The sequence below is a fragment of the Heterodontus francisci genome, chromosome 1 (genome assembly GCF_036365525.1).
Source record: "Heterodontus francisci isolate sHetFra1 chromosome 1, sHetFra1.hap1, whole genome shotgun sequence".
Taxonomy (NCBI): domain Eukaryota; kingdom Metazoa; phylum Chordata; class Chondrichthyes; order Heterodontiformes; family Heterodontidae; genus Heterodontus; species Heterodontus francisci.
The window spans coordinates 151,303,173-151,327,327 of NC_090371.1; the positions used below are offsets into that span (position 1 = coordinate 151,303,173).

Here is a 24,155-nt window from a genome sequence, read left to right on the forward strand (position 1 = left end):
TCTATCCCCCCACTGAGTACTCAATACATAAGTTAACCTATCCCCCCAAAATAACAATTTTTGAAATTCCGAACTTCCCCTCACCGAACTTCAGCATCTTTTATCCTCGACCCCTTCCCACAGTCAATTAGAATAGTTTTCCCCACTCCACCCCACTCCCCCCACCCACCCTGATAATTTTATTCTTCCACCTCCCCACCAGTGTCTCACCTTGGAACTCCGTATGGAGTTCTGAAGGCATGCGAGTTGCAGCTGGTTGGTCGTAAAATCAGCGGTGGCAGGTCAGTTCATCTGCATGTTTATTTATTAACTTTAATATTTAAATGAAGGCCCCGCTGCCAAGCAGCGAGGGAGCTGCACTGAGGCCTCGCCACCGCTACTAATATCCAGTGGGGCCTTCTCGGGGTTCTCGGCGGGCCGCTCCCTCTAGCATTTTACGTGCCTCTCCGCCATGACCCAAGACGTTGAGGGGCTGGTAAAATCCAGCCCACAGTGTCCAACATTAGATGTGATTCCGCGATTGGACAACATTTGCGAAATAATCCAGTGTGCTAAGAATTACGCTGACAACCAATTTAAGGTTATCAGTAGGGTTCACAGTGTGGCACATTCGCACGAACTGGAAGCTACATATATTAATACACAGGGCCCTGTTCTTTGCAGATAGAAAGAACATGTACAAACATTGCACCAGTTTCAGCTAAACAAAATAAGTGACAGCTGTTCGCTGGTTCATTCCTAAGGGCAACGCCTTGACCAATCCGAGTCATGCTGCCTGGTTTAAATTTCAAACAAAGCTTGGCAGTTAACTGTCAGTCATCGTAAACTGTACATGCTCCATGGCAACGCCTCTACCAATCAGAGTTCACTTGCAAACCATTCAGCACTCTCTTCTCATACAGGTATTGCTTTCCCTTACATTGGTATTCTTGTGGATTGTCCTGATGAGTGCAAGATGAAAAGCTTCGACAACATGTCTCTATTTTCAGCAATACTTGTAAACACTGAATTTACTGTGATGATAGTCACCCAGCCATCCAATAAGTGTGGAGGATGTATTTTGGTCCAGAAACATCAATAAGTACCAAACATCCAAAAGAAAGAACTGGTTTTGGCTGGATCCCCAGAGAAGTACGTCACCTGTCAGATTCTAAGGTCTAAATTAGCAAGAGTCCAATAAAATGTTGTAAAAAGAAGAGAAAGCTAGCCTGAGAGGAAAGAAAACAGGGAACTCCCTGAAGGCTGGCCTACACCCAGATGAGGAAAAACAAAGAATTCACACAATCTGAACCCACCATTCCAACCATGAAAAATTCTTACTTGATTTGGGGTCCAGTATATGAGTAACTTTAGAAATGAAGTGGTAATTGTCACACACTTGGAATGAAAAAGGTGACTTTGGACCTGTGATTCCAACGTTCTCCACCACTGGGGTTTTTCCCATGTCATGTCTGGGTCTGTAGCAGACTAATTGATGGAGATTGATTGCTATGATTAGTCAACAACTCCATTATCATTGCATCATGCGACCACCAGGATGGTAGAAAGTGAACTAGATGGACCTTGGGTTTTTTTTTGTCTATAAGTTCCTGTCTTCCTATGATAACACAGGGAGGCAATAATTTAAAAAATTAAGAAAATAATTAATTGGCTATTTAAAACACAATCAGGATGGCAGGGCAGGTGATGTGTTGCAGCAGCAGTATGTGGGAGCTCGTGGACACCAATGTGATCCACTGCAACCATGTCTGCAGTAAGTGTCTATGGCTCAAAGAGCTTTGGCTCAGAGTAGATGAGCTGGAGGCCAAGCTACAGGCACTGCGATGCATCAAGGAGTGGGAAAGTTACCTGGACACTTTGTTCCAAAAGGCAGTCACACCCCATGGGATAGGGTCTTCTGATTTGGTCAGTGGTCAAGGACAGGAGAGTGTGACTGCGAGTCAGGCAGGTAAGGGGATAGAGAAGGCAGAAGTGGAGGAGGCTCAGCTCTTGCAATTGTCCAACTGGTTTGAAGTTCTTTCAACTTGCATGGATGAGAGTAGGGGCTACAGGGTGGATGAGCGAACTGACCAAGACACTGTGGTACAGGAAGCCATTCAAGCGGGAGGGGTAAATAGGAATGTAGTAGTAGGAGATAGTATAGTCTGGGGGTTCGACACAGTTCTCTGCAGTGGAGAGCAACAGTCCAGAAGGCTGTGTTGCCTGCCTGGTGCTCGGGTTTGGGACATCTGCTCAGAGCTGGAGAGGAACTTACAGTGTGAGGGGGAGGATCCAGTTGTCATGTGGGTACCAATGACATAGATAGGACAAGGAAAGAGGTTCTGCACAGTAAGTATGAGCAGCGAGGGGCTAAATTAAAAAGAAGAATCTCAAAGGTAATGATCTCTGGATTATTACCTGAGCCGTGAGCAAATTGGTGTGAAGCCAATAAGATTAGAGAGTTAAATGTGTGGCTCAAAGATTGGTGTGTGGGAGAAATGAGTTTTGATTCTTGGGAGCTATATCATTGGGACGGTCTTCACCTGGACTGAGTTGGAGCCAGTGTTCTGGCGTGTCCTAAAACTAGGGCAGTAGAGAGGGCTTTAAACTAAATAGTGAGGGTGAGCAATCAAATGAGGGAAGATGTGATAATTTAAAGAGAGAAGAGAAGGCAAGAGAGCAAGATAGCAATAAGTGTAATAATAATCAGAGTGTGGCAGGAAGGGACAGAGCGTACACACTTTAAGAGTGCACCAGCAGATAAGGCTAGAGGTCATGAACAAACGGGGGAAGAGGGTTCGGGTGAAGGGAGATTTAGAAATCCAAAGAGAAAGGTCGAGACATTGGAACGGTATAGTGTTGTGGGTAAAAACAAGCAAAATGGGACAGGAAGGGACAGAGAGTTTAATAAAAATTGTACATCAGCGAATAAGGTCATTGCCGGGAATAGAAGTAAAAAAAAACGAAATTAAAGGTTCATTATCTGAATGCACGAAGCATTTGCAATAAGATAGATGAACTAGTGGCACAAATAGAGGTAAATGATTTAGATCTAATTGCCGTTACAGAGACATGGTTACAAGGTGATCAAAGTTGGGCAATAAATATTCCAGGGTGCACAAATTTCGGAAAGACAGACAGAATGGCAAATGAGGAGGGGCAGCCTTGCTAATAAAGGACGACATAAAGACGTTAGTGAGAAAGGATCTGGTCTCAGAAGATCATTAAGTAGAATCAGTATGGGTGGAAATTAGGAATAGCAAGAATCAGAAAATACTGGTGGGAGAGGTTTATAGGCCCCTTAGCAATAGTTCTACCGAAGAAGGAGTTCCGAAGAAGGGTCACTGACCCGAAACGTTAACTCTGCTTCTCTTTCCACAGATGCTGCCAGACCTGCTGAGTGAATCCAGCATTTCTTGTTTTTGTTTCAGATTTCCAGCATCCGCAGTATTTTGCTTTTACAATAGTTCTACCGTTGGGCAGAGCATTAAACAAGAAATTATTGGAGCTTGTAGCAAAAGCAATGTAATAATTGTGGGGGACGTTAATCTTCATTTAGACTGGGACAATTAAATTGGCAAGAGTGGTCTAGAAGATGAGTTTGCCAAATGTGGAACTGACTAGGGATAAAGCTATCTTAGATCTGATATTATGTAATGAAGCAGGGTTAGTTAGTAATGTCATAGTTAAAGATTCACTAGGAAATAGTGATCATATTAGCATTGAATTCTACGTTAAGTTTGAAAGTGACGTACTCCAATCACAAGCAAGAATCTTAAACTTAAACAAAGCCAATTACATAGGCATGAGGGGCGAACTGGCTAAGGTAAAGGGTCAATGGACAAATAGGTATAGAGGTAAATGGAGGTGGGAAACCTTTAAAGAAACATTTCAAAATGTTCAACAAAAATACATTCCATTAAAAAAGAAAAACTCAGCAAGAAAGACCCATCCGTGCCTCACTCAGGAAGTTAAGGATAGTATTAGATTAAAAGATGAGGCATACATTGTTGTAAAAAAGAGTAATCAGTCTGAGGATTGGGAATGCTTTTAGAAACCAGCAAAAGGCCACCAAAAAGTTGATAAAAAAGGAAAAAATAGAATGAGAGTAGACTAGCCAGTAATATAAAAACAGATTGTAAGATCTTTTATAGATATATGAAAAGGAAAAGTAGCTAAAGTAGACATTGGTCCCTTAGAAGCAGAAACAGAAAAAATTATCATGGGGAATGAGGAAATGGCTGAGGCATTGAACAAACATTTTGTGTCTGTCTTCACAGTAGAAAACACAAGTTTCATACCAGAAATAGATGGTAAACTAGGGGCTAAGAAGTGTGAGGAATTTAAGGAAATTAATATCAGCAGAGAAAATGTATTGGAGAAACTTAAAGGACTAAAATCCAACAAATCCTCAGGACCTGATGGCCTATACCCTAGAGTTCTAAATGAGATAGCTGCGCAGAAAGTGGATGCGCTAGCTTTGATTTTCCAAAATTACTTAGATTTGGGAATGGTCCCATCAGATTAGAAGTTGGCAAATGCTACACTGCTTTTCAAGAAAGGAGGGAGAGAGAAAACGGTGAACTACAGGCCATTAGCCTAACATCAGTCATTGGGAAAATGCTGGAATCTATTATTAAGGAAGTCTTAACAGTGCACTTAGAAAAGCACAGTCTGATTAGAACAAGTCAACAAGGTTTTACTGAAGGGAAATCCTGTTTGACAATTTTTTTTGAGTTTTTTGAGGATGTAACTTTTAGGATAGATAAAGGGAACCAGTAGATGTAGTATACATGGATTTGCAAAAGACATTTGATAAAGTGCCACACAAAAGGCAAATAGGCAAGATGAAGGCTCATGGAGTTGGTTGTAATATATTAGCATGGATAGAGGATTTGTTAATGGACAGGAAGCAAAGAGTGGGCATAAATGGGGCATTTTCAAGTTGGCAGGTAGTGAATAGTGAAGTGCCACAAGGATCAGTGCTGGGGCCTCAGCTATTTACAATCTATATTAATGATTTGGATGAAGAGACAGAGAGTAATGTATCTAAGTTTGCTGATGATACAAAGGTAGGTGGAAAGTTAAGCTGTGGGGAGGACACCAAGAGGCCACAAAGAGATATAGACAGATTAAGTGAGTGGGTAACAAGATGGCATTTGGAGTATAATGTAGGGAAGTGTGAAGTTATTCACTTTGGTCTTAAGAATAGAAAAGCAGAATATTTTTTAAAAGGTGTGAAACTTGTAATGTTGATGTTCAAAGAGACTTGGGTGTGTTTGTACAAGGAACTCAAAGTTAGCATGTAGGCGCAGCAAGCAATTACAAAAGAAAATGACATGTTAGCCTTTATTGCAAGGGGATTGGAGTACAGGAATAAGGAACTATTACTACTATTGTACAAGGTTTTGGTGAGACCACATCTGGAATACTGTGTGCAGTTTTGGTCTCCACATTTCAGAAAGGATATATTTGAATTGGAGGCAGTGCAGTGAATATTTACTAAATCGGTCCCTGGGATGAGTGGGTTGTCCTATGAAGAGACTGAGTAAATTGGACCTATACTCTCTGGAGTTTAAAAGAATGAGAGGTTATCTCATTAAAACATACAAGATTGTTTATTTGGTCGGGCAATCTAAAATACAGGGGCACAGTCTCAGGATAAGTATTTAGGACTAAGAAGAGGAGAAATTCACTCATAGGGTTGTGAATCTTTGGAATTCTCTACCCCAGAGGGTCATGGATGCTCCATCGTTAAATATATTTAAGACTGGGATAGACAGATTTTTAGTTTCTCAGGGAATCAAGGAAGATGGTGAGTGGGCAGGAAAGTGGAGTTGAATCCTAAAATCAACCATGATCATATTGAATGGCAGAGCAGGCTCGATGGTCCATATGGTCTACTCTTGCTCCTATTTCTTGTGTTCTTATATTCTTGTGTTTTTATGTTCTTATATTCTTCCATTTCAAATAAATCTCAGCAGTAACTTGTTGGGGAGACTTGCATTCTATAACTTCAATGGAAGGAGCATCTTTGCTATGCATCCAGCCAACACAGTATGAATTACAGGATCATTTAAATCTCTTTTTGTGCAGAATAATGCAGGGTCACTTGTCTTTAAATCATGTTATTTCTAGCTATCCTGAAGAGGTTTATCACAATGATTCAGCTGGGTACTTTGTACTTGGAGGCAGCAACCATGTGCGTGGTTTTGAGGGATTCATTGGACCTGTGAAGTTTTACCGGCTCATTGCCCGAAAGGGCCAAAAGGTAAATATCATTCTCTATGTACATGAATGCACCCACAAAAATGTTTGCTGTTTACTGTCTCCATCAGAATGTTTGGACTAGTTTACTGTCACTCACCTCAGCTGTGCACACTCAGGTGTTGGACAGATTCATGATTAAACTCACTTGTATTACAGAACTGCTTCAAGAATATTGTGGAACCGAAACTAGAGAAACCAACAAAGCCAGAGTTCATGGCTGTTGAACCTTCCTTTGTGGGTGTACCAGGCCTGTTCAGATCAGTGGTTAGAAAACCACGTTGTTGGTTTGTATGGATGGACTGATACATGAAAGTGCATGCTACTAGAGGCAGAAGAGCTGCTGTTTCTAGCAGCATCTGTGGTTGAGTCTTGGCACCTCAACTGGCATCAGCATCATCTAATTTCCAGCAACAATGTAGTTCCTTACTCGCTCTGTTACAAATAAATTCCAGTTTGATTTAAGCTTAGCCTTCATCATGACAATTTAGAATTAAAAACAGCAAATCTTCAAAATGTGCATCAAGTCCATCAGCAGCAGATAATAAATGAGGGAGTATTCTTGAAACATGAACCTGTCTTTCTTCAGATACTGAGGAAGGCAATGGAGTCCTTGTATAGTAATCTCAACAGCAAGGAGAGGGAAGAACATTAAATAAAGATCAAAAGTCAGATATGAAAAACTATATTACAGAGAGGCAAAATAATGGGGGTAATGGCCTTAAAACAGATCTTTAAAATGCTGGGGAGAGATAAAGAACCCAAGGTAGTATACAACAGTCATCTTTGCTAGGCTGTAAAAAGGCATTTGAAAGAGAAATAGTGGGTAAGTACTAGATAGAGGTAATGGATTATAATTTGAATATAAGAAAATGAATAAAATGTTGAAGTTGTAAAGCTCAGTGTTCAGTTCAGGGGATTGCAAAGTGCTTATGAGGAAGGTGAAACACGGGTCTGGATTTTGTCCTTGTGGTGGGTATCCCTACGCAGGGCCGGAAAACTGGAGGCAACCCTGCCACGGCCATTTTCTGAAACCCTGATGGAATTCAATGGCAATCAGGCAGTTAACTTCCTGTCATCAGGGCTTCAACCCCTTTAAGGGTGGAGGACCTCAAAGAGCTGCTGGCCAATCAGAGGGCCGGCAGCCCTTCAGTCCCACCAGCATCACCGAGAACGGTGGCCACTGCTAGGACTGCAGCAGGTGTGGACCAACCAGCATGGAGGAGGCCCGGAATCAAGGTGAGTGTGGGTCTCACCTGGGCCAGACAGGAGGCACCCCCCCACCCCCCCCACCCACCCCAGCCCCAAGGCCGCAGGGAAGCCACCAACTTTTATTGGATGGCTTCTCCATGGGTGGACGAGCCCCCTGTCGTTGATAAAATAACAGCAACGGCGGGAAGTGGCCCTTAAGTGGCCTTTAACTGGCTACGTAAGGGCCTCAATTGGCCTCTGGGCAGGAAGGCCATCCTTGTCCTTCTCTGTCCCTGGTAAAATTCCATGGCGTTGGGACGGTGATGGCCATTCCACCCCTCTGTTGCCCCCCACCCCCCCCACCTTCCCTCACCATTTTAATGCCCCATCTGCTGCCTCCCAGCACTTCTCTTGAGGCTGGTAAAATCCAGCCTAATGTTCCTGAAGTTTGCATTTAGCTTGACAGGAGCATTTTGAGGTGGCCAAAGATGAAATGGTCGAATTGGAAACTTGTGAGTGAACTAAACTGGTTCTGTTTTTATTTCTGCAATTCACAGCTTTCATCCTTTTCTCTCATTTTACTGTTTTAGTCTTATTTTAAACCAGGTAATGATATAATGATTATTCCATCTAAACAATCAGGTAGGGTCGACAAATTATTGATTAATAACAGCATAATCACACAGCAGTTCACAAATCTATACTTTGATTTTGGTGTATTTGAAACATAGTAACTATATTTGATTTCATAATTTTCTTAGGAGCTTGTTTTTAGCATTTTCAGACATCTATACACTAGACTTAGCAGAAGAACAAGAGTTTACTGGGAAAGGAACTTTTTAACGCGTATGAAAGTTTGGTAAACTGATGGTATCAGCATATTGAAGGTCAGGTTCCAGGCAGCAAAACTACTGCTTTTGTGCAAAACCAATAATTGTTGCAAAATTGTCAAACTGCTTATCCAACATCCAGTACTGGATGAGCAGAAATTTCCTCCAATTAAATATTGGGAAGACTGAAGCTATTAGTGTCGATCCCTGATCCAATCCCCATTTCCTGGTTACCAACTCTATTTATTTCCCTGGCCATTGTCTGAGACTAAACCAGACTGTTAGCAACCTTGGTGTCATATTTGACTCCAAGTTGAGCTTCTGCCCATATATCCGCGCCATCACTAAGACCATCTATTTCCACCTTTGTAACATTGCCTGATTTTGTCCTTGGCTCATCTCGTCTGCTGCTGAATCCCTCAATCATACTTTTGTTTTCTCCAGACTTGACTGTTCCAACGCTCTCCTGACTGTTCTCCCACATTCTATCCTCTGTAAACTTGCTATGTTAGTTGTGCATTTTGATGGCAAGCCAATTTCTGTGTTGGAACTCTGAATGGTGGGATGGGAAGTTGGGGGGTGTGGTGGGGTACAGAGGAATAAAGAGGACTCTTAAACTGCTCGGGAAATCAGTGCCTCAAATGCAATACACTCCTCCCTGTCAAGAAATCAGGACATCTAGAGTGATGGAACAAATAGCCCTAGGTCTTCACAGTTCAATCAATTAGGTCCATAGTATGTGCAGAGAAGGCACTTTGATTAGTTGAGAACACGGAAAAATTCACGGGAGTCTATTTAAAACAAAACATATCACTCCTGAAAATCTCATACAGTAAATGTTTCTCTCTTCTTCCCTCCTCCACCACCTTCATTAGTAAATAAAATAATACAAAATTAATTTCTTTTCAATAAACCACACGTGCCTGGTGGCAAGTGGGCAAGAAATCTATGCATCATCAAGAACGATTTATGCTTGTTTTGAGCACAAGTTCAACTGTCTGAATTTAAAATAATTTCTTTCTTATGTTTGCAGATTTCAAATCCTCTTGTGACTGATCATAAATTCCATGAACATATTGAAAAGTACTATAAAAAATGCAAATACCTCACTACACTTATCATGAAGTATTTCCAGACCCTTGGATTACACAAGAAGATACAGCAAATGAGTAAGTAAACTGAAGTGTATGGACCTTATCAGCGAATGAAATTATACTACCTTATATGTGTATGCAAAACAAATATCAGTAATTATTCTGATTATAGAATATGAATATAGAGAAAATCATGAACTAGTTAAAACTTTTAATAAGTAACTAGTGATTTGCTCAGTTGGTCATTACAGATTCTAATGAAGTGCTAATCATCACAAGGAACCCAACACAAGAAGACACATGCATAAAATTAAATGTTCAGTAAACTTCCCATTCACAATTTTATTTTGAAGCCTATTAGTAATTGAACATTGCAGCATATTGAAGCATCAGTAAGAGTCTATAAGCCTAAGGTAATTAAAGCTTTCTGGGCTGGATGAAGGCCAGAGATGTTTAATTCTCTCACACAGGTTTTGTAATGGTGCTGTAACAGTGCTGTTACAAGTTTGGATCTTTTCTCTCTCACTGTAGGTACTTCAGCTTCTGTTTTAAATTGCTATCTTGGGTGAATCAGAGGTTTCTGGTTTTGATGTTGTTACGACCGACTGCTTCTGTCAAAGTCCCCAATCAAAATATACGATTCTGATTGTGGTGGGACCAACGCACTATTAATTCAATCCCGTCGCTCCACAGATGGGCTGACATATCATTTAAAACTTCCCAAATTAAAGGAAGACCCAGCCAAATTGTACCATCTATTAACCCCCGAATGAGGCTAACCAAACCAGGTGTCTTTAAATCAACAAGTTAACTCTTTAATTAGAAAAGCTAAATTCTTGAACACTATGACGATATAAACAACATTTAAAATAGAAAAAATTTGAGTCCTTGCAAATTTACAGTCCAATGTTGCATGAAGTCCTCACAGTATATTGCTTGAGGTCCTCACAGAATGTTGTTTGAAGTCCGCACAGTCATCCGATATGGGAAGAAAGGTTCTTCCACAGTAGAACAGTCGGTAGTCTAACATCAGCAGTAGGTGATGCTTTCCTTCTTCAGCGAATTTCAACAACTAACGATTTGCAGTATAGATAGAATCATTCTGACTTTAGAGTTTTTGAGGGATAAAAGATTGTTCCAGTCTAACTTCCCTTTCTTCAATTTAAATTACCAGAGATCTCTGTTTTGGCTTGACTTTTTTTTTAGAATTTTGAGAGATAATAATTAAACAGACTAAAATCCTCTTCCTTCGTTTAAATGGTTGAGAGCTCTTTTTCCAGGTGCTGACACCACAGCTGTGACCTCTGTGTGTTCTGTTAGAACAAAATGTCTTCAACTAAAAGCCAGTTCAATATTGAAGTGTAACAAATGTATCGCTTGCTACTCACTCCCAGTGGCTGTATCTATCATTCCGAGAATGCACCCTTTGAATTGCAGTCTCCAAATGACTGTTTCTAATGGAAACCGAAAATGCACCTCTCTATAACTCCTGGGGCTTGCCGGTTCTTAAAGGAATACTGATTCTCTGTAAACCTTAACGGCAAACAGCATATTCCCAGAAAAAAAACTACAGAACCATGACAATGTACCCTCACTGGTCCTGATATATGAGCAAGTTTTTGAAAGTTATTCAGGAAAACTAACTCAGCATCAAAATGCGCATCTAAAACTGCAAGCATATCACTCTGACAGGGCATACTTTAGCTACTGGATAGATTCAGTGCCTCCACATTGTTAAAAAGCAGCAGTGTATCACAACGTCAGACCTGGGTTTAGATTTTTAATTATCAAGTTATTTTATTAAGCAAAAGGTGAACAAGCAAATTTATAACAGCTATATAATACATGAGCCACCGGGTCGTTCAGTTGGCTAGATGGCTAGCATGTGGTGCAGAACAGCCAACAGAGTGGGATCAATTATCATTCTGGTCTGAAGAAGGCAACAGGAAACTACCTCGTATACCCTCTTCCTTAGTCATGCTCATTTCTCCTGGATGGAGAAAAATAGAGCAGAGGACCTGTACTTGTGCAGACCACCACCACAGCACAGCATATAAAACATAAAAATTTGCAGTCAATGTTATACTCAAATGAAAAACAATTAAAAGTCAGAAACACTGTGTTAAGTTTCTTTTGTAATTCGGGTCCACCCAAGATATCTTCTTGGTTCAGCGGCATCCAACGCTTTAATGCTCCTGTGCCAGAGGGATTTGCGGGTATTTGCGTGACATTAAAGTATATATAAATGGATAAGTTTGAGTTGATCTTTGGAGTTCGGCTGCCTGGGGGGTCTGTTTCCATATCTCCTACCATTTATTCTGTGAAATGGCAGTCTAGATTTCAGTGGCAGACATCTTTTGAATATGTTGCATGTTGACATGTGCCTTATTTTTTTTTTAAGACAGTGCAGGGATTCTTTTTCATTGGATTGTATGGAGTGTGGCTGATTCTTAGGGTTCATATCTAATTTATAGGTAGAAAAATGGTAGAATTAAATGCATGATGTGGAACTTGTCAACATCCTGTAAAGTTACAATCCAGTCCTGGTGGAGGAACTGACTTATTTTGGTTGAAGCCCTTCTCAACAAAGCCAGGCTACCCGGCCCGAACCCGAACAAATCTGACTCTATATGTCGGGTTCGGTTTGGGTCGGGCGTTTAAAAAAATTTAAAGGACTCGGGCCCGGGTCAGGTTCGGGTTGGCTGTTATCGGGTCGGGCCCAGTCGGGTTTTAATTTTATACCTGAGCCAGGCTTTATGTCTGACCAATAGCCTCTCCCCACAGATGCAGATACTGGCCACGCTCCATTCCCCAGGCCCCGCCTTTCAGTATCCGTTCTGTGGCTCCGGCTGAGCAGCAGCAGCAGCTTCTTCCCTGTCTCCGGATGGAAAAGGCGCTGCAGGTACTGTCAGTGTCTCACATCTGGGAGGTCAGTAATGGGGAGTGGGACCATGGGCTGTGTCAGGGCTGCTCCTGGTCTCAATGTGTCTCAGAGCCGGGGGGATGTGTGGGGGGGGGGCGCGGTGGTGAGGGAGGGGGGGTCAGTAATAGGGAGTGGGACCATGAACTGTGTCAGGGCTGCTCCTGGTCTCAATGTGTCTCAGTGCCGGGGTGGTGAGGGAGGGGGGTGCTCAGTAATGGGAAGCGGGACCACGAGCTAAAGCCTGGCTACCCGACCAGAAACGGACCAAAGTCGACTGCATGTGTCGGGTTCAGGTCTGGCCTGTATTCTGCGTCCAGCATTGGGGTTCGGGTCGGGTTGGGCATTTTAAAAAGTTGGAGGGCTCGGGCCCAGGTCGGGTTCGGGTTGGCTGTTATTGGGTCGGGCCTGAGTTGGGTTTTAATTTTATACCCAAGCCAGGCTTTACTTCTCATACCAGATTTTGAATATACTGCTTAGTGTTTTTGGAAGTTCTTCACCCTGCAGCATAGAAGAATGTGTGCTAACATTCATACCAATGTTATGAGGACTGCATATGACATAAACTCTCCATGTACTAAAGATACTAAATATGTTTTTTAATGAATTACTCAGAACTTATATTGGCTCCCCTCTCATTTTTCTGGCACCATTCCTGAAATTGCTGTTGTGATGGAAAATATCTATTGTTTTCCCATGGAATGATTCCGATAAAGAGGAAATTAATCTTACAAAGCAAAACACAACTGAGCACAGTAAGTGATGGACAAGATACTTTACATATTTTATCAGGAAACATCCATGCTGTAAATTATGGATAAATCTTCACAGTTCAGCAATTTTTTTTATTCTTTCATGGGATGTGGGCGTTACTGGCAAGGCCAGCATTTGTTACCCATCCCCAGTTGCCCTTGAAAAGGTGGTGGTGAGCAGCATTCTTGAACTGCTGCACTCCATCTGATGCAGGTGCACCTACAGTGCTGTTTGGAAGGGAGTTCCAGGTTTTTGATCCAGTCACAGTGTAGGAATGGTGATATGGTACCAAGTCAGGATAATGTGTGACTTTGAGGGGAACTTGCATGTGGTAATGTTCTCATGTGGCTGCTGCCCTTGTCCTTCTAAGTGCTAGAGGTTGTGGGTTTGGAAGGTGCTGTCGAACGAGGCTTGGCGAGTTGCTGCAATGCATCTTGTATATAGTACACACTGTTGCCATTGTGTGTCAGTGGTGGAGGGAATGAATGTTGAAGGTGGTGGATGGGGCACTGATCAAGCGGGCTGCTTTGTCCTGGATGGTGTCGAGTGTCTTGAGTGTTGTTAGAGCTGTACTCACCCAGGCAAGTGGAGAGTATTCCATTGCACTCCTGACTTGTGCCTTAGATGGTGGACAGGCTTTGGGAAGTCTGGAGGTGAGTCACTCGCCACAGAATTTCCAGCTTCTGACCTGCTCTTGTTGCCGCTGTATTTATATGGCTGCTCCAGTTAAGTTTCTGGTCAATGGTAACCCCTAGGATGTTGACAGTGGGGGATTCAGTGATAGTAAGTGAATTGAATGTCAAGGGGAGATGGTTAGATTCCCTCTTGTTGGAGATTGTCATTGCCTGGCACTTGTGTGGCTCAAATATTACTTACCACTTATCAGCCCAAGCCCGAATGTTGTCCAGAGCTTCCTGTGAGTGGGTACTGACTGCTTCAGTATATGAACACTGTGCAAGCATCGCCACATCTGACCTTTTGATGGAGGGAAGGGTCATTGATGAAGCAGTTGAAGATGGTTGGGCCTAGGACACTACTCTGAGGAACTCCTGCAGCCATGTCTTGGGGCTTAGATGTTTGGTCTCCAACAACCACAACCATCTTTCTTTGTGTTGGTATGACTCAAACAAATGGAGAGTTTTCCCCCAGATTCCCACTGACTTCAATTTTGCTAAGGCTCCTTGATGCCACACTCAGTCAAATGCTGCCTTGATGTCAAGGCAGTCGCTCTCAACTCACCTCTGGAATTCAGCTCTTTTGCCCATGTTTGGAAAAGACTGAAATGAGGTCTAGAGTCGAGTGGCCCTGGTGGAATCCAAACTGAGATTGGTGACCAGGTTATTGCTGTTTAACTACCTTCAACCTTTTCTTGATATCACATGGAGTGACCTGAATTGGCTGAAGACTGGCATCTGTGATGCTGGGGCTCTCAGGAGGAGGCCGAGATGGATCATCCACTCAGCACTTCGGGCTGAAGATGGTTGCCAATGCTTCAGCCTTGCATTTTGCACTGATGTGCTGGCTTCCCCATCATTGAGGATGGGGATATTTGTGGAGCCTCCTTATCTGGTTAGTTGTTTAATTGTCCACCACCATTCACGACTGGATGTGGTAGTGCTCCAGAGCTTTGATCTGATCATTGATTGTGGGATCACTTACTTCTGTGTATCACATGCTGCTTCCACTGTTTAGCATGCATGTAGTCCTGTATTGTAGCTTCACCGGGTTGGCAACTCATTTTTAGGTATGCCTGGTGCTGCTCCTGACATGCTCTCCTACACTCCTCATTCAACCAGGGTTGATCCCCTGCCTTAATGGTAAAGTGAGGGATATGCCAGGCAATGAGGTTACAGATTGTGGTTGAATACAATTCTGCTGATGGCCCACAGCACCTCCATGGATACCCAGTTTTGAACTACTAGAGCTGTTCTGAATCTATCCCATTTACCACGGTGGTAGTGCCACACGAAACAATGGATGATATCCTCACTGTGAAATTGGGACTTCATTTCCACAAAGACTGTGCGATGGTCAGTCCTACCAATATTGTCATGTAGATTGGTGAGGGCAAGGTCAAGCAGCTTTTTCCCTCTTGTTGGTTTCCTCATTACCTGCCGCAGACCCAGTCTAGCAGCTATGCCCTTCAGGATTCGGTCAGCTCAGTCAGTAGTGGTGCTACCGAGCAACTCCTGGTGATGGGCATTGAAGTCCCCCAACCAGAGTACATTCTGTGGCCTTGCTACTCTCAGTGCTTCCTCCAGATGGTGTTCAACATGGAGGAATACTGATTCAGTAGCTGACGGTGGTACTCAGCAGGAGGTGCCCTTGCCGATGTTTGACCTGATGCCATGAGACTTCATGGGATCTGGAGTCAACGTTGAGGACTCCCAACAGTATAGCACTGTGCCGCCACCTCTGGTGGGTCTATCCTGCCGGTGGGACAGGACATATCCAGGGATGCTAATGGAGTGGACCTCTGCTCAGTCCGCAAGCAGGAGCCCGAGCTTCCAGTTGCTTGCCATTTCAACACTCCCCCCTGCTCTCATGCTCACATCTCTGTCCTGCGATTGCTGCAGTGTTCCAGTGAACATCAACGCAAGCTCGAGGAACAGCATCTCATTTACCGATTAGGCACACTACAGCCTGCCGGACTGCCACTGAGTTCAATAATTTCAGAGCATGACGGGCCCCCCATTTTACTTTTAATTTTAGTTCTTTTTTTATTTTTTATTTTTTTTATATTTTTTTGTGTTGTTTATTTTCTTTTATTTCATCTTAGTTTGTTCAGTTTGCTTACCCGCTTTTTTTTCATGTTTGTACCTGCGGCTGTTCAATTTTCAGTCCGTTAACACCCTTTCTGTACTAATGCTTTGTCTTTCAACACACCATTAACATATCTTTGCTCCATGACCTTCTGGTCAGCTATTCTGTGACCTTATCCTATCTACACCTTCTCCTTTGTTATCTCTTGCCCCACCCCCACTTTACTTGCTTATAACCTTTTACATTTCTAATATTTGCCAGTTCTGAAGAAGGGTCACTGACCTGAAACGTTAACTCTGCTTCTCTCTCCACAGATGCTGCCAGACCTGCTGAGTATTTCCAGCATTTCTTGTTTTTATTTTATGCTAATGGAGGGGTCTGGGACATTTGCTGTAAGGTAGCATTTGGTGAATATGACTATGTCAAGCTTGACTAGTCTGTGGGACAGCTGTCTCTAACTTTGGGACAAGTCCCCAGATGTTAGTAAGGAGGACTTTGCAGGGTCAACGGGGCAGGGTGGCCTGTTGTCATTTCCGGTGCCTAATGGCTGAGTGGCCCATCCAGTTTTATTCTTTTTCAACTTTTCTACAGAGTTTGACACAACTGAGTGACTTGCTCAGCCATTTCAGAGGGCAGTTAACAGTCAGCCACATTGCTATGGGTCTGGAGTCACATGTATGCCCGACTGGGTAAGGACGGCAGATTTCATTACCCGAGGGACATTAGTGAACCAGATTGGTTTTTACGACAATCTGGTAGTTTAATGGTCACCTTTACTGAGACTAGATTTTAATTTAATTTTATTAATTTGTTAAATTTAAATTCCACCAGCTGCCCTGGTGGGGTTTGAACTCGTGTTTCCAGAGCAATAATCGAGCCCTCTGGATTACTAGTCCAGTAACATTACCACTACATCCCCTTATCAATGATTACAATCTGTTTTATTTACAGATAGAAACAGAAATTATTATTTACAGTTGGTTACTAAATATGGACCGATAAACTATGATGAAGAAAAATGTACAGCACGTCCCTGGGGGAAAAGAACTGAGAAGAAGTACAAGGCTTTATTTGATCTACTTCAGACAATGGCTTCGGAGCCATTTTTAGGTATCTGCGAAATGTTTACATAACATAAAAAGTGTTCATCGTTATAGCTCCCATCGTTGCTGTTCTTTTACTTTATTGCCTTTATGCTCTATTTTCCTTCTCCCTTCAGTCTCATTTTGATGCATATTCACTGTCGAATGGGCAGGCAGGTGTCTCCTCTCAGTCTACGTCATTTGTTCTATAGCTGACCATTATGATATGAAACTAGAGATCTAAGATAACAAGGTTTTTAGCTCTGCCTTCCTTGTGTGGAAATATATGGCGACCACGCAGCTCCTCAACTTGACAAAGAAAGAGGTTGCTGGCAAAATATCAGTAGAAGTGGAGATAGTAGAAGTAATGGAGGGGGTGAAAATTGATGTGCAGGATGTAATGGAAAGGCTGACTATGCTTAGAGTGGATAAGTCGCCTGGTTCGGACGGTTTGCATCCTAGGTTGCTCGGCGAAGTGGGGATGGAGATACCAGAAGGCTTGCCATAATCTTCCAATTGTCTCTAGAGACAGGGGAGGTGCCAGAGGATTGGAATGTGGCAAATGTGACACCCTTGTTCAAGACAGGGCATAAGGACATTCCTAGTAACTACAGGCCAGTCAATTTAACATCAATGGTGGGTCAGGTTTCAGAAACAATAATCAGGGAAAAAAATCAGCAGGCATTTGAAGAAGGTGAACTAATTAGGGAGAACCAGCACAGATTTGTGAAAGGCAGATTGTCTTTAACTAATCTAATTGAATTTTTGATGAAGTAACAGAGAAAGTAATGAAGGGAAACAGTAGATGTTGTCAATATGGATTTTAAGATAGTGTTTGATAAAGTACCTTATAAAAGACTGGCTAACAAAACAGAGGCTCATGAAATAGGAGGGTCCATGTCAATTTGGATAAAAAATGGGCTTAAGGACAGAAAACAGCAAGTCGCGGTAAATGTTTTTTTTTCCAAACTGGAGGATGGTAAACAGTCATGTTCCTCAAGAGTCAGTGTTAGGACCACCACTTTTTTTAATTTATAAAAATAACTTGGACATGGGTATGCCGAGTTAAATTTCAAAATTTGCCGATGATTGGTACCAAACTTGGAGGACATGCGCACATACAAATTGGGAGCAGGAGTAGGCCACTTGGCCCCTCGAGCCTGCTCCGCCATTCAACAAAATAATGGCTGATCTGATTGTAACCTCAATTCCACATTCCCGCCTAGCCCAAATAACCTTCCACCCCCTTGCTTATCAAGAATCTATCTACCTCTGCCTTAAAAATATTCAAAGACTCTGCTTCCACTGCCTTTTGAGGAAGAGAATTCCAAAGACTCACGACCCTCTGAGAGAAAAAATTTCTCCTCATCTCTGTCTTAAATCGGCAACCCCTTATTTTAAACAGCGACCCCTAGTTCTAGATTCTCCCACAAGAGAAAATATCCTTTCCACATTCACCCTGTCAAGACCCCTCAGAATCTTATGTTTCAATCAAGTTGCCTCTTATTCTTTTAAACTCCAGCGGATACTTATTCAAAGAACTCCAATAAATTGGTTAAGCATGATTTCCCTTTCACAAAACCATGTTGACTTTGCATGATTACCTTGAATTTTTCTAAATGCCCTGCTATAATGTCTTTAATAATAACTTCTAACACTTTCCCTATGACAGATGTTGAGCTAACTGGCCTGTAGTTTCCTGTTTTCTGTCTCCTCCCTTTTTGAATAAAGTTACATTGGCTATTTTCAGATCTAATGGAACCATCCCCGAATCTAGGAAATTTTGGAAAATTAAAACCAGCGCATCAACTATCTCACTAGCAACTTCTTTCAAGACCCTAGGATGAAGTCCATCAGGACCCGGGGATTTGTCAGCCCGCAGCTCCAACAATTTGCTCAGTACTACTTCCCCTGTGATTGTAATTTTCTTGGGTTTTCCCTCCCTTCCATTTCCTGATTTATAACTATTTCTGGGATGTTACTTGTCTCCTCTATGGTGAAGACCGATGCAAAATACCTGTTCAATTCATCTGCCATCTCCTTGTTTTCCCTTATTAATTCCCCAGACTCACTTTCTATAGGACCAACACTCACTGTGTTAGCTCTTTTCTTTTTAAATATCTGCAGAAACTCTTAGTATCTGTTTTTATATTTCTAGCCAGCTTTTTCTCGTACTCTAATTGTTCCCAGCTTATTAATCTTTTAGTTGTTCTTTGCTGCTTTTTATATTCTGTCCAATCGTCTGACCTGCCACCTATCTTTGCACAATTGTATGCTTTTTCTTTAAGTTTGATACTATCTTGAACTTTTTTAGTTAACCACGAATGGTGAGTCCTCCCCTTTGAATTTTTCTTTCTTGTTGGAATGTGTCTATTCTGTGTATTCTGAAATATCCCCTTAAATGTTTGCCACCGCATCACTGTTGACCTATCCCATAACCTACTTTTCTAGTTCACTTTTGCTAGCTCTGTTTTCATGCCCTCATAATTGTCCTTATTTAAGTTTAAAATACTAGTCTTAGACCACTCTTCTCTCCCTCAAATTGAATGTAAAATTTAGTCATATTATGATCATTGCTGCTTAGGGGTGACTTCACAATGAGGTCGTGAATTAATCCTATCTCATTGAATAGCAGGTCTAGTATAGCCTGCTCTCTGGTTGGCTCCAGAATGTGCTGTTCTAAGAAACTATCCTGAAAACATTCCGTGAGCTCCTCACCTATGTTACCTTTGCCCATCTGATTCTTCCAGCCTATATGTGGATTAAAATCCCCCATAATTATCGCTGTACCTTTCTGACAAGCTCTCATTATTTCTACCTTTATACCACGTCCTACCGTGTGGTTACTGTTAGGGGGCCTGTACACCACTCCCACAAGTGACTTCTTGCCTTTATCATCTCAACCCAAACTGCTTCTACATCCTGGTTTCCTGAACTTAGGCCATTCCTCTCTATTGTGGTAATACCCCTCCACCTTTTCCTAACTTCCTGTCCTTCCTAAATGTCATGTACCCTTCAATATTCAGGTCCCAATCTATGTCATCCTGCAGCCATGTCTCTGTAATGACTATCATTTCGTACTTATTTATTTCTTTTTGTGCTATCAGTTCATCTGTTTTCTTTCGAATGCTATGTGTATTCAGATACAGAGCCTTTAGTTTTGTCCTTTTATTATTTTTGTAACCTCTAGCCTTGTCTGCTGATTTACTCTTAGATTTGTAATCACTGTCCCTTCCTGTCACTGTCTGTTTATCTTTTTCCATATTAATACCTTTCTCTTTTTCCTTGTCTCTACTCTCTGATTTACCACATATTCCCAAGTTTGATCCCTTGCCCCCACTTCTTTCTTTTGGGCCTCCTTATCTCGAGAGACAATGGATACGCGCCTGGAGGTGGTCAGTGGTTTGTGAAGCAGCGCCTGGAGTGGCTATAAAGGCCAATTCTGGAGTGACAGGCTCTTCCACAGGTGCTGCAGAGAAATTTGTTTGTTGGGGCTGTTGCACAGTTGGCTCTCCCCTTGCGCCTCTGTCTTTTTTCCTGCCAACTACTAAGTCTCTTCGACTCGCCACAATTTAGCCCTGTCTTTATGGCTGCCCGCCAGCTCTGGCGAATGCTGGCAACTGACTCCCACGACTTGTGATCAATGTCACACGATTTCATGTCACGTTTGCAGACGTCTTTCCCCCACTATTTAGTATAAAACCCTCTCTACTTCCCTAGTTATGCAGCTTGCTAGAACACTGGTCCCAGCACGGTTCTGGTGTAGACCGTCCCAACGGTACAGCCACCACTTTCCCCAGTACAGGTGCCAGTGCCCCACGAACCGGCACCCACTTCTACCACACCAGTCTTTGAGCCACACATTCATTTCTCTAATTTTATTTGCCCTATTCCAATTTGCATGTGGCTCAGATAATAATCCAGAGATTATTACCTTTGAGGTTCTGCTTCTTAATTTGGTGCCTAGCTCCGCATACTGACTATGCAGAACCTCTTTCCTTGTCCTGCCTATATTGTTGGTACCTACATGGACCACAATGACTGGATACTCCCCCTCCCACTGTAATTCCTATCCAGCCCTGAGCAGATGTCCCGAACCTTGGCACTGGTTAGGCAACACAACCTTCTGGATTCTCGCTTTTTGCTGCAGAGAACACTGTCAATCCCCCTCACTACTACCTCTACTTTCCTTTTTGCTCCCTGCACTTGAATGGCTTCCTGTGCCATGGTCAGTCTGTTTATCCATACTACAGCCCTCACTCTTGTCCATACAAGCTGCAAAACCTCAAACTTGTTGCTCAATTGCAAAGCCTGAAGCTCCTCCACTCCCACCATCTCGATCCCCTTACCTGCCTGACTTGCAGTCACACCCTCTTGTCCCTGACCACTGACCAAAACAGATGACCCTATCCTAAGGGGTGTGACTGCCTTCTGGAACCAAGTGTCCAGGTAACTTTCCCCCATCTGATGCATCACAGTGTCTGCAGCTCAATCTCCAGCTCAGTGACTCTGAGCTGAAGCTCCTTAAGCCGTAGACACTTACTACAGGCGTGGTTGCCATGGATTGCCGTGGCATTCGGGAGCTCCCACATACTGCAGCCGCGACACATCACCTGTCTTGCCATTTTTATTGTGTTAATTTAATTAAATTTATTTTTTCTTCATTAATTTATAGTTCCCCTCCTTACTGAACTCCCTCACTTACCAAACTCCCTTCTTCGCACTCTGTGCCCTCCTGCAGCAATCAGTGTAGACAAGCAGCACTGAATTTATGCTGTCTGAAAACAATGATGTGTCAGCTTTGCTAGAGCTCTGCTAGAGCTCAGAAACCAGTCTAAGCTAGCTGCCTAATTAACTAGCTACAGATACTCTGAGAGAGCTTGCATACCCCTGTTTAAAACTGTAAGAAACTTAACTTGCCTCTTAATGTAAACAGTAATTTCAGTTAATTGTTAAATGTAAACATAACAAAAACTAGACTTGAGAGATTAACTCTTAAAATCCACTCACTTACCAATCTCCTTTCTTCACACTCTGTGCCCTCCAGCAGCACTCAGTGCAGACCTGCAGTGCGGAGGAGTGGCAAACAGTGAGGATGATACCAATTGACTGCAACAGGAGATAGATAGGCTAGCAGAATGGGCAAACAAGTGGCAGATTGAATTTAATACAGACAAGTGTAGGTGATACATTTTGACTGAAAGGATAAGGAGAGGCAATATAAACTTAATGGCGCAGTTCTAAAGAGTGTGCAGGGACAGAGGGACCTGGGGTTTATGTGCATCGATCTTTGAAGGTGGCAGGACATATAGAACGAGTAGCTAGCAGAGTATATGTGATCTTGGGCATCATAAATAAAAGGTATTGAGTACTGTCATGACTGAGGCGGGACAAGTACACTGTTTATTCTAGTCCCGCTTCTCCACAGGTCACAACATATATTTAAGTTTTCCCGCTTACTGATTGGTCAATCATATACTGTAATTTTCCCAGAATAAAACACACCAACCAGGTTTCTTTAATAAACAACAAAATTATCAGTTTATTATGAAACAAGTCTTAACCAATAACAAAGTAAACATACTTACACAGATTAAAATATTAAAGCCCCTTATTTATCCTAGCCCCTCACACACACGCACATCCGTGCACCAGCTAACTGGGAAAATTAAAAGGGATTTTTGTTTATATCACTATTATAAACAAAACAAAACAAAAAAAACACTTAGGTGGAATACTTGTCCTTAGTTTTGGTTTGGCGTCCCAAATGCTTATAGACGGCTGTCACTGGGATCTTCCTAGAACAGTTCTTTCCAGGCGATGTTGAAGATCAGTTTGGATAGGCTTTCCAAGAAATGCAGCTACAGAGGCTTCAGATAGGTCTTTATAGCAGAAATGTGGCAACAAGAGTTTCAGTTCCCACACATTCGATACGCAGGATTTCTTCAAATACAGTTGGAAATAGGAAACTGACACAATGTATGCAGGGTTTCTTTTCAAGAGAGAGAGGGTTGGGTCTTCTTTGGCAGGCAAAAACCAGCTGTTTTTTATAACAGTTCAAATTGAAACTAAAAATAGTCCAGAAGTCAAACCTTCTGACTTCTATAAATCTTGAACTGTTGCTTCATTGTAAACATCTCCCCAAGTCAAAAACAACCCCTGCTGGGTTATTATCCATAGACAAGTGCCTTCCAGTAAGTCTTGTTTACAAGCCAAATCCAGGAACCTTTTGGTGACTTTAAAAAAAACACAGTTTTTTTATGGGGATGTTTGCTGATGATTGCACAATCTTCAGCACCATTCGCAACTCCTCAGCTGCTGAAACAGTCCGTGTTTAAATGCAGCAAGACCTGGACAATATCCAGGCTTGGGCTGATAAGTGGCAAGTAACATTCGCGCCACACAGGTGCCAGGCAATGACTATCTCAAACACCACTGACGCACAGTGGCAGCAGTGTGTACCAACTACAAGATGCACTGCAGCAATGCACCAAGGCTGCTTAGACAGCACCTTCCAAACCCGCGACCTCTACCAACTAGAAGGACAAGGGCAGCAAATGCATGGGAACATCACCACCTGCAAGTTCCCCTCCAAGTCACACATTATCCTGACTTGGAACTATATCGCCGTTCCTTCACTGTCGCTGGATCAAAATCCTGGAACTCCGTTCCTAACAGTACTGTGGGTGTACCTACCTCACATGGACTGCAGCGGTTCAAGAAGGCAGCTCATCACCACCTTCTTAAGGGCAATTAGGAATGGGCAATAAATGCTGGCCTAGCCAGCGATGCCCACATCCCATGAATGAAAAAAAATTCTTCAAGATTCCAGATGAATCAATGTCCATAATTTAACTATAAGTCCTTAAAACATGTTTTACAAAAAAAAGTACTCTTGTAACAGTACAAAAGCAGGGAAACTATGCTGAACCTTTATAAAGCTCTAGTTAGGCCACAACTCGACTATTGCATCTAGTTCTGGTCAGCACAGTAGGAAGGATGTGAGGGTCCTTGAGAGGATGCAGGGGAGATTTACCAGAATGGAATGAGGGAATTTAGCTACAAGGTTATGTTGGAGAAGCTGGGTGTGTTCACCTTGGAACAATGGAGGTTGAGGGGAGATTTGATAGAGGTGTAAAAGATTATGACAGGTTTAGATAAAGTAGACAAGGAAAAGCTGTTTCCATTAGCTGATAGTACAAGTACAAAGACTAGGGGACATAGATTTAAAGTTTTGGGCAAGAGATGCAGAGGGGATGAAAGGAGGAACATTGGC

The 24,155-nt window shown here is 42.5% G+C and overlaps 1 protein-coding gene across 4 annotated transcripts in view; it reads left to right on the forward strand.

Moving 5' to 3' along the window:
• The window catches only part of LOC137372835 (protein sel-1 homolog 3-like), a 110,686-nt gene that overhangs the window by 20,733 nt on the left and 65,798 nt on the right, over positions 1–24,155 (forward strand). For all 4 annotated transcript variants that reach the window (XM_068037178.1, XM_068037188.1, XM_068037198.1 and 1 more), the window contains 3 exons: positions 6,118–6,250; positions 9,301–9,436; positions 16,749–16,907. In XM_068037178.1, the coding sequence (XP_067893279.1) occupies positions 6,118–6,250; positions 9,301–9,436; positions 16,749–16,907 (428 nt within the window). The remainder of the gene's footprint in view (positions 1–6,117; positions 6,251–9,300; positions 9,437–16,748; positions 16,908–24,155) is intronic.